This window comes from Bos indicus, chromosome 6 (genome assembly GCF_029378745.1).
Source record: "Bos indicus isolate NIAB-ARS_2022 breed Sahiwal x Tharparkar chromosome 6, NIAB-ARS_B.indTharparkar_mat_pri_1.0, whole genome shotgun sequence".
NCBI classification, from domain to species: Eukaryota; Metazoa; Chordata; class Mammalia; order Artiodactyla; family Bovidae; genus Bos; species Bos indicus.
Genome location: NC_091765.1, coordinates 16,208,264 through 16,228,348, shown reverse-complemented (window position 1 = coordinate 16,228,348; position 20,085 = coordinate 16,208,264). Strand labels below are relative to the sequence as shown.

At 40.7% G+C, this 20,085-nt stretch overlaps 1 protein-coding gene across 1 annotated transcript in view; it reads left to right on the top strand.

Moving 5' to 3' along the window:
* EGF (epidermal growth factor) overlaps window positions 1-19,467 on the top strand; it is a 103,613-nt gene extending 84,146 nt beyond the window's left edge. Inside the window, 8 exon segments of the mRNA XM_070791070.1 lie at window positions 1,044-1,166; window positions 2,490-2,634; window positions 8,312-8,482; window positions 11,442-11,533; window positions 11,536-11,558; window positions 16,169-16,274; window positions 18,258-18,359; window positions 18,362-19,467. Coding sequence (XP_070647171.1) covers window positions 1,044-1,166; window positions 2,490-2,634; window positions 8,312-8,482; window positions 11,442-11,533; window positions 11,536-11,558; window positions 16,169-16,274; window positions 18,258-18,359; window positions 18,362-18,504 — 905 coding nt within the window. The 3' untranslated portion in view covers window positions 18,505-19,467.
* The last annotated feature ends 618 nt before the right edge of the window (window positions 19,468-20,085 follow it).

Genomic DNA, 20,085 nt, shown 5'->3' with positions numbered 1-20,085 from the left:
TCACTGCTCTAATTAAACAGGCTCATAGATAATTTAGACAAACAGGCTTTATATTTCATTTACTTTGAAGAAAAAGGAAGGTATACTTTCTTGGATGTTTAAAGTCAGTATACTCTGGATTCCGACTCTGTTACTCACATACCTCCTTTCATGTAGCAGAGCGTTATGGCCCAGCCTGCCTGAGTGGCATGGAGTCCTCAGGTCACATAGAAACAGTGAGCTTTTTCTCGTTCTCTGCATTGTTCCCCACCTTTAGAATATAATCTAAAATTAATGCAGCTGTGATAAGTAGTGAAGAAAGATGTGCATCATAAGAGAACTAAAAATGAAGTGGGAGTTTAGAATAGGTAGAAATACCTGTTTGAGGTATTGGGAAGGACTTCATGGAGGAAGTATTACTTTGGATGAACCTGGGGGCATGAGTACACTTTATTAGGCATTTGAGTCAGTGGTGCAATGATGGGAGGTGTGGTTGGGGAAGATCAATGTGGCACTGATGCTTAGGAGAGTAGAGGAGAGATGGGATACGGGGAATGTAGGAAGGCTACTCCTCTTACAGCGATGGAAAATTGAAGAGAGGAAGGACCTAAAGGTTATGGTGGTGATAACCAAGAACAGAAAAGATGGGTAGTTGGGAAAGAAAGAGATGATTTCATTTATATCTGTGTTAAAAGGGCAAAATGTTTTATTTAATAGGATCTGAACTTCTAAATGTTTACCTAGAGATAGTTTACCATCTCCAACTTTCCCACGGAGCTATTTGTGCTGGGAAGTTTCCTTTCCTTCCAAGCAGTAAGGAAGCTTCCAGCCTGACATCAGGAGTTTACCTGCATGGGTATGCACCCCAGGGACCCAGTTCATCTCTCTTTCCAACATGGATAATAGAATTTTTGAATCTAAAAATGTACAGAGCTCTGAGAACATGTATCACGACACAAATTGAAGATGCTTCTTTTCCAGAATATTGGGTTTTTCAATTACTATATGAGCCTCTGATCTCCTCTGCACCTCACTTTTCTCTTTCCTACTCCTTTTTCCTGGAGATATTGATGAGTGCCGACGGGGCGTGCACAGCTGTGGGGAAAATGCCACCTGAAAAAATATGGAGGGAAACCACACTTGCACGTGTGCTGGCGACTTGTCTGAGCCTGGACAGATTTGCCCTGGTAGGTTGGTGGGTGGTTTGGATCCAAGGGGAGGGACTTGATTCCCAAAAAATCTCTACTTAAGTGTGTTTTCATTAGAGCTTCAAGAAATCATTTGGTTCAATCAGGCTGGTGAGTTTCCTCTCCTGATTAGATTGATGATAAGGTCGAGAATGAAATGGTCCAAGTTTTCTTAATTTAATAGCATCTGGAATAAATCCTTTTTTATTATTCACAATGCAATATAGGTGAGAACACAGGTGGTTCTCTTTAACTATTCAGTTAATGTCCTGATTTGTAATGTTGATTTTGGGGGCCGCTGGGAGAACTTGGCAGGGCTAGACAGGTTGGGGAGGATGTCTGGTCTGCTGGCATTTTGAATCACTTTCAAGGATTTTAAAGTATTACTTTAAAAAGTCAGTATTTCTTGAGCTGAATGAGAACTTTTTAAATTGTTAATTATAGTCCATTTCTGCTTCCTGAAACCTCCCCCTGCAAAAGCAGTATCTTCTCACCATCAGCACTCCAGAATGGGGAGGGGTGGTCAGAGGGTGGCGGGGGGTTGGCTTCAAAGACACCAGAAGCCAGAATCAGCTTAGTCACTGACAGCCATTTACCCATCTCAGCCCTGCAAGCAGAAAACATCCTGAAAAAGGAAAATTTGGCACTTGTTTGGGGCTCTGGTTTTTCAGTATATTATTTTCTCAAATAATTTGCTCTTCTTAGAGGTATTGAAAAACTCCTAATATTTATGTAGTCAGCTACACACCCTAATGTTTTTCTTTTAAAGAGCAGTGAACCATTAATAAAAGGGACTTTTCCACTTGGGCATCCCCTCTGTTATGGTAACATTTCCTCTCTGTCAAAGTTGCTAGTCCTGTCTTTGAGGGCTCCCCTGAAAGTTAAATTGTGTTTAGAAGCAAGTATCCTGTGGGATAAAATTTTGAGACTCCCAGGGAACTGGGGGTAATTGGCTGTATAGTGGTGGGTGGTTATAAGCCATGAAGAGAGACGGTTGTTCAGTGAGACCCTCTTAAGCTAACTGTTGTTTTACATGGTGTGTTTTTATAGATGACAGATGGCTTTTATAAGAGATCTGTACTCAGGGTTCATATGGTCTTAGGATTGACCATTCTCTTACTTGCCTCCAATATACTTTATATCAAATAGTGCTGAACCTCAAGCAAAATGGGTGACTCCATAGCAAATTCCATAAGGTCTGGTTAAGAAAGTGAAATTATTGTTCCATATGACAAATTGTTCACAGAAACTAGTTCCTGATGTTGATATCTGAAAGACTCCAGTCACTTCAGAAAGTTAAAGAAATGCCTTTGATTCTTCTAGACTCTACTCTGCTGTCTCACCTTGGGAAGAATGGACACAATTTTTTGAAAAAATGTTTCCCTGAATATACCCCGAATTTTGAAGGGTACTGCCTCAATGGTCGTGTCTGTATATATTTTGGCATTGCCAACCTGTTCTCCTGCCAGTAAGTCAAACTATTTTTCTGTAGAGATATGATATTGCAGCCCATAAGTTTTAGTGAATTCAAAAAATTTATATTGAGATTTTTCTATAATTAAACTTTTCCATAGTGAAAAATATATGTAATTTATATATGTAAATCTGGGCTTCCCACATGGTGCAGCAATAAAGAATCCGCCTGCCTGTGCAGGAGAGGCAGGAAACTCGGATTCCGTGCCTGGGTCAGGGAAGAGCCTCTGGAGGAGGAAGTAGCAACCCATTCCAGTATTCTTTCCTGGAGGTGGAGAGAGGAGCCTAGTGGGCTTACAGTCCATGGGGTCGCAGAGTCTGACATGACTGAGCACACACACATGTAAATCTGTTATTTACATATATATATATATATATATATATATATATATAATGTGTGTATTACACTCTTTCTGAATATTTCACACACACCCCAGGTGTCAGTGGCAAATATGAAATTTAAGGAATTGGGTGATTTCCCCTCTGACTTAAATAACTTGCTGTTACTACTGGTACAGTCTGGGAAGTAAACTGAGAGAATTTCTTAAAACTTCTATTTTTTTTTTCTTTTGCATTCATATTTTTAATAAGATTTGAATGCCAAGTTTTTATTAGTATATGTATTACAAATATATTTTCCCAATTCTTTACTGAAAATTTCTTATAATAAAATATTTCAGTGTAGTTAAACTTATCAATCTTTTCTATAAATTTTGTGCTTTCAATGTCTTTTTTTTTTTTTTTTTTATATCCCTCAAAGATTATACTCTCTGGCAAGTTCTTAGAGAACAGCTGTCCTCTGCTACTGGTAAATGAGTTGCCTTCTTGCACAAATTGAGGACCCTGAGGATGACCAGGGTTGGAAAAGTGGGCTATACCACATTCCCTAAAAGTGATAGGACCACAGCTTGAGGAGCCTGCTTGGAGAATTTTATCTTACTTCTATTCTTTTTTTTTTTTTTTTTTATGGTTTGTATCACAGAAATGAAATATATCTCTGCATTTTTATATCTGGTCTGTTTCCTTGTTTCCTTTGTTTCTAACTCGATATAGATAAAAACTTCTATTTTATAAAACTTCTATTTTATGCTAAATAGATGGGGAGCATCAGTGCTACGTTTCTAAATTTTGAAAAGCGTTACATACAGTCACACTGGGCCTCCATTTTTCTCCCTGTACATCCTAATAGTTGGCGTTTGCATTTTTGTTGTTAACAACTGATAAATGCAGCCACGGCTGCCTTTGCTCTGCCTTGGTCACCGTGATGGCTTTGGTGGGTTATGTGTCAGCCTGCTCCCACCATACTCCCTCAAAACCGTGCCCCTCAGTCTTTAGTAAAACCACACCCAGAAGATCTAGTTCTGTATCAAATCTTACTTTTAGTAACTTTCATAATCTGAAGGCAATCTGAGGGAATGGATAGATACTGAAAAATAAATAGGTCTCTTCTGGCTGGCCTCCTGACTCAGTGATAATTTTCTCTGTGGCTAATGATGGAGTGAGAGAGTACGTTGATCCTCATGAGTAGGTGCTATAAGCTTAAAAGCTTTGATTATTAATCATAATTAGTAGAAACATAGTCTAAATTACTAGAATAAATTATATTCTGTGATGAAGAATATGGCCTTGCATTAGAAATCACGTCATCCTGACAAAAATAGTGGGAAATGTTTGTGAATATTAGAAAAAATAACTCAGTCCTAATAGAAATCTGTTTTCATATTCATATTTCATGCCATGGTTTTCTAACCTAAGATAAATTAGTACTTGATGATAATCATTCTTGATTTTGATAATAAGGATCAAATTGTTTTCATCTGTTCATGGCTTTTTATTATTCCCAGTAATGAAATTATGAAAACAAGTATCCTAGCAATGGTTTATGTTTCTCTCTGACACTTTAACTTTGGATTATTAAAGGCATTATAAGAAGAAGAAGGGTACTGCAGAGTTATGTATTGTAGTTAGCACATCAATTTCACTTGGAACTGATAGCACCAATCATTAAATGACTTGTGAACACTCTTTAGCACACTGCTTTTGTTTCTGTCATTAAAACCCGATGAAAATATCATATTCCTCTAATAATATTTTAAATATGAGTTGCTACAAAATGACAATTAAACTGGATCTAACACTTAAATTTAAGCACCTTTAATGGCACCCCACTCCAGTACTCTTACCTGGAAAATCCCATGGACGGAGGGGCCTGGTGGGTTGCAGTCCATGGGGTCGCTAAGAGTCGGACACGACTGAGCGACTTCACTTTCACTTTTCACTTTCATGCATTGGAGAAGGAAATGGCAACCCACTCCAGTGTTCCTGCCTGGAGAATCCCAGGGACGGGGGAGCCTGGTGGGCTGCCGTCTATGGGGTTGCACAGAGTCGGACACGACTGAAGCGACTTAGCAGCAGCAGCAGCAGCAATCAAAAGCAATATTTAAAATATCACCAGAGTTCTCATTAATCTGGATCATAATTTGTTTTTGAATTCTATATCTAATAAAAACATGGATTTGTCAGATATCCAGCCCTTCCATCCTTCCATGCCCCAATGACCTCACCTTGTATTTTTTTAATTCCATAAAAAGAAAACATCTCTAGGGAGTGCTTCTCAGTCCAACGGTTATTAGAAACATCTCACAGGCATCATTCTGCACATGTATACATGAGTGCTAAGTTACTTCAGTCATGTTCAACTCTGTGCGACCCTGTGGACCATGCCCACCAAGCTCCTCTGTCCATGGGATTCTTCAAGCAAGAATACTAGAGTGGTTGCATGCCTTCCTCCAGGGGATCTTCCCAACCCAGGGACTGAACCCAGGTCGTCTGCATCTCCTGCATTGGCAGGTGGGTTCTCTACTACTAGCACCACCTGGGAAGCCCAGAGACTGTTCACGATGTTGTGAGCAGGTTAGTAAAGGAACTTTCTTCCTTCCTTGCTTGGAGGCAATGGAAGCTCCCCTCCCAGATGTAGGAAATCCCAGCTGCCCTGGGGATGCAGAGGATATGAGAACCGGAAGTCTCTACACCACAGGCCTCCTCAGAGGGCCCCTGCTCCGGGGTTCTCAGAGGATTCCAAACCTCTTGAGCACAGAAGAGGTCCTCATTTATTCTGGTTTGGCTCTGAACCAACCCACAGCCTCTAGGGCAGGTCTTCTTCAGCCCAAGTTGCCCAAACTATGGTGCTGTGAAATGTTTCATGAGAAAAGGATCGTGTGGCACAGTTTAAGAAATGCTGCTTACGCTAGCCTTCAATTCTTGATTCATGGTCACCACAACGTGTGAAAAAGTCTTGTTGACCTTTGTTTAGTCCAGAACTTGAAATTGTTTGACCATGGAACCAAGCTTATTCGGCTAGGAAACTTTCTGTTTAATGTAGGAGAAGAATTAATCAAAACCCAAAAAATTAGTGATGTGTGGCCTGCCCTTGTGAAATGCTGGCTGATTGCTCTGGGCCTTATAAGGCTGAAAGGCTTTGATATCGCAGCCTGCTTAACTCTCCAGACTCTTATCATGTGCTTGACTTATTACTTGAGACTTTACGATCTCTGAGAGGATCGGAGGTGTGGCCTGTTAATATCCACCAGTTTAAAAATGGCTGCTAGGTGTTAATAATGGATGTGTATAACCAATGTGTTGTTGTTAAAACATGTGTTGTTAAATGGATGTGTTAAAACAGCATCAGCAAAGCCAGGAATAACTGTATGGTCCTCCATGGTGCTATACTCAGATCGTGCATGCTCTTGCAGAGTCAGAACAGTTTTTCAGAGGTGCATGGAACTGAAAACTCTTTTTGGATGTGGCCCAATGTAGTAGAAAGAATACAGACTTTGAAATCAGAGAACCATTTGAATCAAAACTGCCATTCACTAGCCGTGTGACCTGGTACAAATTATGTAACTCCTCTGCATCTCACTTTCCTCATCTATAAAATGGAAATCTACCATTGAGAACAAAACAAAAGTGCCCAGTGTTCAGCTGCTGAGTCATGTCTGACTCTTTGCAACCCCGTGGATTGTAGCATGCCAGGCTCCCCTGTCCTACACTATCTCCTGGAGTTTGCTCAGATTCATGTCCCTTGAGTCGGTGATGCTATCTAACTATCCCAGTATCAGAAACATAATGTGTATAGCAAACGCTGGTTTCTTTCCCTTCTGTCTCTGAAAGTGACTTGCCAAAGCTCCTATGACTAACTCAAGGTACAACTAGGACTAGACTTGAGATCTCTTCTGGGGCTTGATCCATGCAGGAGATGCATGATTCATCTAAAGCTTGTCCCTTGCTGCCTCTTCCCATCATGGGGACTGATGTCCATTCTCTGTGTATTCATGCCTTCATCTCCTTCTGGAATAAAGTGGGGGCATGGGTATATAGTTAGTGGATCCAGGGCCAAGGGGAAGAAATTCCTAACAAGTGAGCATCACAAAATGCTTAGTAGACTATTTTTAAAGTTTATGCTCTTTCAAAGAATAATTAATTCTACTCAAGATCCTGAGAGGCTCTGGAAGCATGCATTCCCAGTAGATGGCAGCATTGTTTCATTTACTTTCACATAAAAGTTCACAGCCTGTGTTGGTTGCTAATAGTGTTAGTCACTCTGTCCCATCTTGTGTCTTGGACTTCTTGAGACCCCATGGACTGTAGCCCACCAGGCTTCTCTGTCCATGGGATTCCCCAGGCAAGAATACTGGAGTAGGTAGCCATTCCCTTCTTCAACGTATCTTCCCAACCCAGGGATCGAACCCAGGTCTCCATTACAGGCAGATACTTTACCTACTATCTAAGCCACCAGGGAGGCCCCATATGAACAACAGTAATTCCAGTAACAGTTTCACTAATGAACAGCGGGATGTTGGTGAATGCCGCTTTTCCCTCCACTTAGTTTTTCTCTCTTGAAGAAAGTAAGTGTGTGCTTCTTGTTACCACTGAGACCTTTTGGATCTATGACCTTTAAGAAAAAAGTAAGAAAAATGGTTTCCTCTGCTTCCTGTTCAGAGGCTACTCACATTCTTTTATAACCTGGTCTCAAGTAAAAGACTCTGCTTTCAAATTCTTCCTTCCTTTGACTTATATTGATTGCAATCTGGCCAAACATTTGTTTGAAAACTCCCTTTGCTCCTAGGGCAGGGTTGCTTTGTGTTGGTCTTAGAGAGAGGCAGTTCTTCTTTTAACAGAAATTGATCTTTAATCAGTGTTCTGCAGTGCCTTATAGAGGTGGTATGCAAATAACCCCGAATCAATCCCAGGGCCAACAGACCAATGGGGGAAGTCTATGCTGCAGTAACTTGTAGATCAGAGTGCTTTCAACTGACCCGTTTGGCTTCCTGGGGTGTCAGCGGTAAAGAAACTGCCTGCCAGTACAGGAGAGACGGTTCGATCCTTGGGTCGGGCAGATCCCTTGAAGAAGGAAATGGCAACCCATTCCAGTATTTCTTGCCTGGAAAATCCCATGGACAGAGGAGCCTGGTGGGCTACAGTCCATGGGTTTGCAAGAGTGGGACACAGCTGAGTGACTGAACAACAGCAGCAACTGAGCCCTGATGGATTTTCCATAGTCTTCACAAAGTATGAGGCTGAAGTGTAGAGGCTGAGAGATGACTGGCTAGTACAAGAATGTAAGTGTTTCTGGCCATGGCTCACTGCTGACTTCTGTCTGTGTGTTGCCGCAGCTGTCCCATTGGCTACCCTGGGAAGCGAGGTGAGTACATAGACTTTGATGGGTAGGATCCGCACAGTGCAGGCCGTGGGCATCAGTGGAACACCAGCCCGGTGGCTGTCCGTGCGCTGGTGCTGGCTTTCCTGCTGCTCCTCGGGCTGTGCAGAGCTCACTACTACTACAGGTGATTTTGCATCCACTGGAACTTTCCACCTCCTTCAAGCTCCTCCCAGGGGCTCTTGGAGATGAGCTGCTTCTACATACTTATTTCATTTAAAAACTGGAAGAACAGGAAATAGAAAACAAAACAAAACAAAAAATGATCCAGGGTTTCACTGCTCTAAAACATCTGTGGTTTTATTGTTCCTTTCCAGTCTTTGTCCATGGACGTATGTAGTATATTGGGTGGCTATATAACATCATGCATTTTCATATTCCACCTTTTTCTTTTAGCATCACAGGCTTCTCCTTACCCCATCCGCAGCCTGCATAACTAATTTTTCATACATCCTGTCCATTGAGTTGGTTTCCCACAAAATATTAACTTCTGCTCAAGAATATCAGTGTCTTCCCTAAATTGGAAGGAAGTTTCTGATTCTTGGAGTTTGTGTTTTTAATCATCTCCAGTTAAAAGCTCAGAACTGTGGAATAATAGTATTTACATATTTATTACACACAAAAACCCCACTACATTGGGCATCGTATTGTTTGCTCATTTTCCACTTTCTTAAAAAGTAGGCCAGTGTCATCTACTATTTTCAATATTGAAAAGCATTTTATGCACTATTGTAGTTTGTCTGGCTAATTTAGGGCTTAATAAATGCTTTCTGTTCTTATTGTTATGATTTTCCAAGAACTGTAAGCTTCCCCAAGGAGTCCCACATTCCAAACCCTTTTCTATCTTGAGACACAGGATTCACGGGCAAAAATTTGACATTTTAATTCAGTGGTCCATCAGTAAACTTTGTACTTTTTAGCCTAGTGTTCAGTCAATATGTTGGATGTTTGTAGACAGAATACTGAATAATCAGCTGTTCATCCATTGGACAGAATGTCAAAAGAAAAGCAGATGTTTGGCAAATACTGTAAAAAAAAAAAAAATGGAAGGAAGAAACTTAAGTCCACATGTACTATAATTGCTAAGTTTTTTTTTTTTTTTTTTTTCTTATTCTGTGGACTACAACATAATAAGATTCTCTTGGGATCAAATTAAAACTGCCAACTTAAATATTGCCACATTACTGATATATACCAGTAAATACAACTCCAGCACTGAGTTTGTCAGTTAGGTGTGTTAAGCAATTTTCTTTAAAGAGATAAAATCAGTTATTCCTCCCTTTGTATCAGTCTTGCCTGTCTTATTTAGATTAACTGTCCAAACACTATTTGTTTTGTGTATCTCTGAAAAGGCTATTTGTGCAACTAAATTTTTTAAAGTATGGTAGTGTAATTACTTCATGAAACTTGATTTCTTGAAAGGCCTGCTTTGTAAGAAAATCAACAGGAAGTATGTTCCACAAACTATACCTTGAAACTTTGGAACTGTTTATGTTAACCACTTCAATTGTTCTCTTTGATGCCTTTGGTTAAAAATAATAACCCACACAATTTCCCAGTGGGTTCCATCTGTTACATGGAATTCACAGCTCCTGGCATGGGCTTCCAGAGCAGCCCCTATCTTCCTATTGCCCTTCCTCAGATGGGCAGATGGGAAGATCCCCTGGAGAAGGGAAAGGCTCTCCACTCCAGTATTCTGGCCTGGAGAATTGCATGGACTCTAAAGTCCATGAGGTCGCAAAGAGTTGGACACGACTGAGCAATTTTCACTTTCAGATGGGCAGACAGGCCTGTGTGGCTGAGGGTTGCACTCCCAAAGGGAATTGAGCTGCCATCTGCCTTGAAGTAGTAGCGCTGTTTGGGAATCTTGAGGCTGGCTGGTGTCTTCCCCACTGCCTTTCCCTCATTGCCTTCCCTTAGATGGCTGCTCAGATGTGATGCACCAGCCTCTCTCCCTCTTGAGGCTGGGCTCTGAGGACAGGGGTCCCTGTTAGATCTCCTTTCCTTTTGCCCCCTCCCCTAGGGCATGACACCATGCCTAGCATAGACCTGGATGGAGCCTAGGCTTTATATCTGTTGAAAGCAAAACAAAACAAAGCACAACAGGAGAGTTATGAGTTGAGTTTTATCTGGAGCAAAATGAAGACTACAGCTCAGGAGACAGCAGTTCAGATAGCTCTGAGAAACTGCTCCAAAGAGGTAGAGGGGAACGTCAGAATATATGTGATTTTGGTGAAGGCAGGGGGAGGACGTGTGATCAAGTGCATATTTTTTTTGCAGAAGGTTATTGCTAGTCATGAGGAGCAAATATCACCATGAAGAATTTTAGTATTTTTCTAGGTACAAGGAGATGCAAGAATTTGGTTCATAAAATCTTTTCCTGAAAAATTTTTAACTCTCTGAAGCTGTGTCCTGCCAGATTTTCCCAGAGCACAGAGTGCTTCACTTCTGCTCTTCAACCTGAACTCCTTTCAGGGGGTGTTGAAGGTCAGCAGCTTTAGCAGCTCATGACTTAATCCTTATAGAGGTAGATGGCGCATGCCAATTTGTAGCTGGCCCATCACTGTGACCCAGCCCCTGGGCTGCCCTTGGTAGCCACGTGCCTTGGGTACATCACTACTGTTTTCCAACACCACTGGCTTCACTAATAAGATGGAGTTAATACTGTGTGTCACACAATTGCTGTGATAGTGTTTCTATAGGCACTCCCCTCTCTACAAATTCAAAGTCCATTTAAGCAGAGATTTTGTTGTTTTTCCATTGCTTTGTCTCCAGTACTAGCACAAGGCCTAGGATATAGTTAGTACTCAGTCGATATATCCATGAATGCACGCGTGCCTTCCCCTGCCTCCCATGCCCTCCTCCTCCCTTCTCACAGTACCTTGCAAATAGTGAAACAGAATCTGTAAAATAATGCAGGAAAGAAGGCTTTAAAACCCAAAGTTATGCTCCTAGTCTCCTTAATACTTCTCTTCTCTCATGCATCTTAGGTACCTAAATTTCAGTAACATAAGTAATTGCCTGACCATTGTTGAATGGGCTACTGTTTTGTTTTGAGATAGTCTCACATTTTGGCTTTATTGCAGGACTCAGAAGTGGCTACTGAAAAATCCAAAGAATCCTTGTGAAGAACCGAGCAGAGATGTGATCCGTAGCAGGCCTGCAGATGGCGAGGCTGGATGCCTTTTTGCCCCCAACCTTGGGTAATGTAACCAAAGTACATGAAGCAAGAAATTGGCTTTCTATTAATCCCAGTTCATTTTTTCTCGTTCTTTGCTGAGTTGAGAGAGACTGGAACCTATTATAACTTCCAGCTGGTGTTAATATTACCCAACACCACGACAACTGGGAGGTCCTGGGTGGGCAGTGGGGCTGGGGGAACTGTGTCCTAAGTTAATCAGACGAGCTAAACTAGTGCCATGATGTAATGGCCCAAGACGTTTATGGGATCCTTTTTCCTATCATGTACTTTCTTGCTATAACTTAGCTTTTAATATGTTTGTGAAAAGTCTTTCCCAATTTTTAGGTGATCCCTTTCAGATGGATGTCTTACAAACTGAAGATTATGCTCCTAATTTTCTTAAAACTTCTTTTCTTACACACATTTTAAGTCCTTAAACTTCAGCAGCAAAACAGTTTGCCAGCTTTAGCAAATAAAAATACAGAACACCTAGTTAAATTCAGACTAATACTGAAAGTTCAATTTTAAATTCAAATATTCCTAGGTATCCTGTATTTTCCAAAAAGCATAGTAACTGCAAAGTTCAAAATGCTTCATAGATCATCCTCTTCAGTCACTGATCTTAGAACCCTAGAGGGCAGACATGGGACAAAGCTCTCTTGCAACGGTTGGGATTTCCATTTCCAGGATCCTGTCAGAGACACGTTGACTGGTTTAGTGTGTATTGTTGGTATCATTTGTGGCATATATTGTGGAAGAAGCTGGAATATATGGCAGGCCCATGGGGAAGTGAAACCTGTGGGCACATAGAGAAAAGCTTATTAAGGGGGTTTAGAGGGTCAAAGGTATCATTTGGGGTCCTTCCCATATCGCATTTTCCTGCCTCTACCTCATGTGCATTTCAGAGAATAGCTTTCCTGTGGCTGCGCTTTTGACGGACAAGCAACCATCTGTCTCTGCCCGTTGTAGGCATTCAGTGTGTACTTATTTTTTGGTTGAACTTGAGTACAGAAATGCAATAAGAAATAAATTCTGACTTTACTCTTCTACCAACTGGCTAATTTTCAGCAAGTCACTTAACCCCTGTTTCCTCCTCAGGACTCCAAGGCATTTGGATTACATGGGCTGTAAGATCCCTTCTGTTTCTAGTGATTCCCTAAATGTGTGGTTCTGGGTGAACCTAGTTACAGAAATGTCCTCAGATCTTTGAAGCTTCATGTCTTCAAATCCTTAATTACCCTGATTTCATTGTTAGTCTATATGGTACTTCCTTCAGGTTTTAGGTAGCAAGTTTAGTTCATTTTATTTAAATCATAGGAGAGAAGGAAAAACGCAATCTGTGTGTATCTTCTTATTTAAAAACTCAGAGACGCTTGCCGCTGTCGTGAGCAGCGTACGGACACAGGGCCATGGTGAGGGGCTGATCCCCAGTGGTCAGAACCATCTTGACACCAACTGCTGCTGTGGGCATCAGTGAGAATGGGGGGGAGCACCTGAACGAGGAGGAGAAGCAGCAGAAACAAGTTTGGTTCCATCAGCTGCCTTCCCCAACCCAGGCCAGAATCCTGGAACCTAGGTTCTTCTAGCAGAGAGGCATGTGGTTGGAAAATTTGCAGTGCAGAGGGCTGAAGTCTGGCCTGAGCCAGACAACTGAGTGTCATTTCTGCTTTGGCCCAGCTTCTTCATTCATTCATTTCTCCACTCTTCCCCAGTAGCATATTGGACACTTCTGACCTGGGGGGCTCATCTGAGAAAGGTATGATACCTAGCAAAGGTTTGCCATTCCCTTCTCCACTGAGAAAAATGGGCATGTGCCCTTAAACAGTGGGTCATGTATTAATTTTGCATTGTGTTACCGCAGACTATTGATGAGGAGGAGGTGGCAAGGATGCTTAGTGTTATGGAAAATAAGAAAATGAAAATGTGTTCAGGGGATTCACCATTCTCTTACAAATATTTCTTTCTAAGGTAATGCTCAAAATTCTCCAAGCCAGGCTTCAGCAATACATGAACCGTGAACTTCCTGATATTCAAGCTGGTTTTAGAAAAGGCAGAGGAACCAGAGATCAAATTGCCAACATCTGCTGGATCATGGAAAAAGCAAGAGAGTTCCAGAAAAGCATCTATTTCTGCTTTATTGACTATGCCAAAGCCTTTGACTGTGTGGATCACAATAAACTGTGGAAAATTCTGAAAGAGATGGAAATGCCAGACCACCTGACCTGCCTCTTGAGAAATCTGTATGCGGATCAGGAAGCAACAGTTAGAACTGTACATGGAACAATAGACTGGTTCCAAATAGGAAAAGGAGTACATCAAGGCTGTATATTGTCATCCTGCTTATTTAACTTCTATGCAGAGACCATCATGAGAAACACTGGGCTGGAAGAAGCACAAGCTGGAATCAAGATTGCCCGGAGAAATATCAATAACTTCAGATATGCAGATGACATCACCCTTATGGCAGAAAGTGAAGAGGAACTAAAAAGCCTCTTGATGAAAGTGAAAGTGGAGAGTGAAAAAGTTGGCTTAAAGCTCAACATTCAGAAAATGAAGATCATGGCATCCGGTCCCATCACTTCATGGGAAATAGATGGGGAAACAGTGGAAACAGTGTCAGACTTTATTTTTTGGGCTCCAAAATCACTGCAGATGGTGACTGCAGCCATGAAATTAAAAGACGCTTACTCCTTGGAAGGAAAGTTATGACCAACCTAAATAGCATATTCAAAAGCAGAGACATTACTTTGCCAACAAAGGTCTGTCTAGTCAAGGCTATGGTTTTTCCAGTGGTCATATATGGATGTGAGAGTTGGACTGTGAAGAAGGCTGAGTGCTGAAGAATTGATGCTTTTGAACTGTGGTGTTGGAGAAGACTCTTGAGAGTCCCTTGGACTGCCAGGAGATCCAACCAGTCCATTCTGAAGGAGATCAGCCCTGGGATTTCTTTGGAAGGAATGATGGTAAAGCTGAAACTCCAGTACTTTGGCCACCTCATGCGAAGAGTTGACTCATTGGAAAAGACTCTGATGCTGGGAGGGATTGGGGGCAGGAGGGGAAGGGGACGACAGAGGATGAGATGGCTGGATGGCATCACTGACTTGATGGACGTGAGTCTGAGTGAACTCCGGGAGTTGGTGATGGACAGGGAGGCCTGGCGTGCTGCAATTCATGGGGTCACAAAGAGTTGGACATGACTGAGCGACTGAACTGAACTGAACTGAACTGAATAAACCACTCATTCTTCCTATACTTTTTTCAAAAAGAAATATGGTCAAGGAAATTTTTTTTTCTTTTCTTCTCTATATTTCTGAGTTATGGGCTCATTATGTGGAGGGCCCATTTCTGAACCAATGGAGCATAATCAACCAGAGCCTTGGGGCAGCCTCTCTGCTGGGTTACTGATTGGCAGGGAAAGACTTGACCAAACTGTATCCTTCATCCTGGGGCATGGGGTATCTTCTTTTCTTTCCTTTTATCTTTGACCTATTAATACTTTAATCTATCTTTTGTGAAAGTGAAAGTTGCTCAGTCATGTCCGACTCTTTGCGACTTCATGAACTATATGGAATTCTCCATGGAATTCTCCAGGCCAGAATACTGGAGTGGGTAGGTGTTCCCTTTTCAGGGGATCTTCCCAACCCAGGGATCAAACCGAGGTCTCCCACATTGCAGGCAGATTCTTTACCAGCTGAGCCACCAGGGAAGCCCAAGAATACTGGTGTGGGTAGCCTATCCCTTCTCCAGTGGATCTTCCTGACCCAGGAATTGGACTGGGGTCTCCTGCATTGCAGGTGGATTCATCTCTTGTGAATGTGAGCCAATTAACTCTGGTCAGCCTGCATTGCAAGTGCCCAATCAAATGTGGACAGTACAAACAATGACATAAGTAATAATTCTGTTGACCAAAGAGAAATAATGTTGTTTTCTGGGCCTGTCTTTTAGAATTTTGGTTCCCAAGCTGTTCAAGCATGAGAAGACATTTCATGGATCCCTGAAAAATAGTAGCTGCATTTATGAGTGCTTATTAGTCACTAAGGAGCCCAAATTGTTCAGACCTTGGTATCATATTTAGGTGAATTTTATCGACTAAGCACCTACACACATATTTGGAAAGTTGGAGCAGATACATGTAAGAGGCATTATTTATCTGGTCTGGGGGCAACCTTCAGACCTCTTGTAGATTCATGGGTTGCTTATGGAAAAAGTAGTCCCTAGGGATCCATGGCCCAAAAATTGGGATTCCAGAATTAGAATTGATTCTTCAGTAAAGGTATTAGTACTGCCTAGTTGCTTTAAGCAGAGAAGATGATGGCACCCCACTCCAGTACTCTTGCCTGGCAAATCCCATGGATGGAGGAGCCTGGTAGGCTGCAGTCCATGGGGTCACAAAGAGTCGGACACCACTGTTGGACATGACTGAGCTACTTCGCTTTCACTTTTCAGAGAGAGTAGCATAAGACTTCTCACTGAAAACTGAAGCCTTCACTAGCCAGAGAAACAAATTTGATAGGGCCTTCCTTTTGGCTTTCCCCTCCTATAGGATGAACATTACAAAGCCATAGACTTTAATGTATGTTGAGATAATTTATGAATTTTAAGTGTTTTCTGTCTCCCTTTTGTTCTCTGCAGTTCGTGGTTGTAAAGGAACATCAAAACCTCGGGAATGCGAGTCCATCCGAGGCCCTCAAGGAAGGCCTGGCAGCAGATGTTGGCCAGTTTTCCCCCCTGGATCCTGGTGAATGATTATCTTTATCTGGATCTTGAAGTTTCCCTGACTGTGGAAAGTCTCATCTATGCACAGAAGCAATAGTGAAATTGTATAAGCTATGTGAACAACTGGCTGTATTGGAATGCCATAGAGCTTAGAGAAATACATTTGGACCAGATTCCTGTCTTATGTGAGGTTACCACATTCACTCAAAACTCTGGTCACAGAGCAGTCTGCTGGATCCCTTTAAGCAAGCACACAGTGAGTGCCACCTTATTCTGAATTACACTGGAGTTTGAGGTCATCCTTGGGGTTACGGACCTATACTGGCTGCTGTCAGTATGGTTCCAGCGAAATTGCAAATGACTCCAAGAAAATGTGTTTCATGTTCTAGAATAAAGGGTTCTTGTGAATTTAACTTGATCTGGGGATTCTCCTAGGGATTGAGGACTATTTAAGTCTTATTAGGGTCTAGCCCTCAGCCAGATGCCTGGCCATTTGTGAAATCCAGTCAGACCCCTAGAAGAGGGGCCATAAAATCAACTCACATTTTCAGGCTGTTGTGGAGCTCAATCTGCTTCAGGTAGAAATGGAGTTATATATGATTTGACATAATACTTTTACCAAGAGTTGCATTATGATAAGCTTCTTGGGCTTGGGTCTTAGATATATATCATAGTCGTATTTCCTAACTCACAGGACAAGGTTGAATACACTTTGTATCATAAACCTTTAGAAAAGTCTGAAAAAACTTTGAGACAATAGTTTCTCTGCTCATGAGAGGCACTTCAGCCCCTTCATATTTCACTTCAGAAAATATATTTTCTGATATTTGCCCTTCATAAATATGCTGATTACCATTCTCTCCTCCTAGAACTTCCTTGTAGAGAGAACACTGGCTTCTTGTTTTGAAAAACTCACTCCAAACCCTGCTCTCACTCATGTTGCTATGTAACCCAGATTCAGTATGACTTTATTTCCTAATTTGAGGAAGGCTTTGGATACTAAAGTATATTTCAGAATTGAACATTCAAACTACAGCAAATATTTTACATATTATACATATATGTTAATAACATATAAAATATATACTATATATAATATTTATTGTAGTTTTAATATGTGTTGTTAACCTGGATAATGAAAATATTTGGCATTTTCAAAAGTTGCTTAGGGTTTTGTAATTTTTGAAAGCAGTGGAATACCTTACATAGTACTTTTTCTTGAGGAGCTAAAAGCAAATAATTTTTGGGTATGAAAGTAATCTCCTTTAGAGGTACATATAATGTAATTTTGCAAATGAAAGAGTATGGTTAAGCCCAGAAAACACTGAGGACTCAGTTCACTGACTATTTTCAGAAATAAATTAGAGTCTCTCTCTTTTTGCTCATTCTGTTGCAAACAGTTTGGCCCATTCTGTATGAGCCACTCATATACCTGTCTCCCAATATGAGTCATCACATCCCCAATCATGTCTAGCCAGCTCATATATGTTTAATACCTGTTATGAAAGAGCATGTAGAGATTGGAGGTGGGGAGGTAGAGTGGAAAATGAGATAAAAGCTCAGGATTGGCTCTGAACCAATTCTTTGTCTATTCCTGGAAAACCCATTAAACCACAAGCCTTACTAGTAGTGCCTCCAAAGTTACTTATTCATTGACCAAAACCAACATCAACTGGAGCAGGTTAAGGGTAGAATACCATGTCAGGGAATAGGAATGCAACTGCATTTAAAACCTGGGCTCTGTTTTCAAGTCATTTATGGGCCAAATGGAAAGAGAGAGAGTTCACAGAGAAAGCTAAATAGCAATGTCAGGTAGCACAGTCCTTTGAATCATCTTAACTAACCAAAACTATTTTAATTTTTTAAAAATTGGGTTCAGAATGGCTTGAGAATAGGTCCATTTGTATCTCATATTTCAGGTCTACTCTCCAACCACTGTTAGGGTCTCGTTGGCTGGACACTGTAAGTGATGGGAATACTGAAATGCCTTTTTTCTGTTGTATAGCGTCCTTGGAACAGTCATCATGGAGAGCGGAGCCCCAGATGTATACGGGCGCAGAACACGGAGGCTGTATTGCGTCATCCAACGATAGAGGCTCTGGTGACCAGGGGTGAAGTGTAGCTTTCATCTCCTCTCCAAAGGGGCACGGCCCATTGCTGAGGGGCTTGGGACATCCTGTCCTCTCCCATCAGCTCACCCTTTGTGGCAACAAAGATCTCCACACCAAATGGAGCTGACTCTGAAAACTTGAATTAAAAGTAAGATCATGAGGAATAAACCGTATTGATGGATGGTTAATACTTCATCTTTAAAGTAGAGGAAAAATACAGATTTTCCATCTATAATCTCTACAACAAATCACCTACTCAGCGTTGAAGGCAAATATATATTGTGTTTTTTCTTCTTCCTTCAAGTAGTCTTACTGCAGACTTTCAAGTAAAATAAACTGGAGAATTATTTGATATCTCATTAGATACCAAAATGGGGGAAATAGTGCTTTATAAATTGTGTTCAAGTGTTAAATAATAAATACGAATTATTTTCCTGCCCAGAAGAAATCTGGGGTTAAAGCAATCAATCATATGGGTTTGGTCAGTTATAATTTCTTTTATTTGGACAGAACATTTAGCTCAATCTTATGAAGTGGTTAGAATATTAAAATTGTTGTTATAATACATTATAGGCATTTAACATCATCGGTGTGGTCCATGATGGTAATTTTGCAGAATAAATCTTGATAAATTAATGAAAAATCTACTAACTTAGAACCTTATTTCTTCAAAATTACATGGCTTATTTTTTCTATTTTAAAATCTTTGAAGGAAAACTTTTAAACCATTACCCAAGAGATTTCTCTGTTTCTGTCATTACTATCATTTTCCCCACAGAATTTTTTCTTCTAATGAAAATGGTAAATTCCCCCTCTGTATGTTTGCACAAAATTTTTACTTATTTTCAAAATATGAGATTGTAAACAAATTGCCTGATTTATTTTTATTTTGGACAGCAATCGATTTTCTTCTAATTATTTAAATAAAACCAGTACATAACATAAACATCTTATTGTATACCTGGTTAAGTAATAAATTATAGCTTAAGGGGATGTTAGAGTTAAAGCAAAGTGGTTTGACTAGCTTGCTATTGTTATTTTAAGCAAAACATATTTGAAATCTTTCTGTTATAAAATAAAATTTCACAAGGTATTTCAATTAAAGACCATTCTTGGAGCCAAGACATTGTTATTACAAATTATACAACTTAATACAGTTATCTGTGGATCATTTGGGGCTTTGGGTTTTTCAATTTATGCATTAACACTAGTCCCTTTGCTTGTCTTGTCTTTCCTTTCTCTTGAACTCCTTGAACTTTGGTTATACCAGAAGTCAGCATGAAAAGCAGTTGAAGCACATCTCAAGTAGATACTTCTTAAAAGTTTTGGTAAAGATTTCGTGGGGCAAGAATAACTTACGTCAGTTAATTACTCAGCATGACCCTTTCCTCTAGTTACTTCAGATTTTTCTGCATTTAGTTTTCCTATGACAGTTGATAATCTGGAGGATCAGAAGACTTGTCTAATGAGTGAAGAGACCTCAGAAAAACTATAGTTATAATTCTCCCAATGATGCAAAAATCATATTATGAAGTGTGACTATTTTTTCTTCTTCCAAAAGTGAGCATTTTTAAAGCTGTCCTTAGATTACATTGTAGTGTTTTAGCACCTCTTTTAGGATTCCAGTGATAACCAAAGAGATGACATGAGACTATAATAGCCCTTAACATAGCATTTTCTTTAAACTGTTATCTTCAAGCTGGACAGTGACTCTGTTACCTC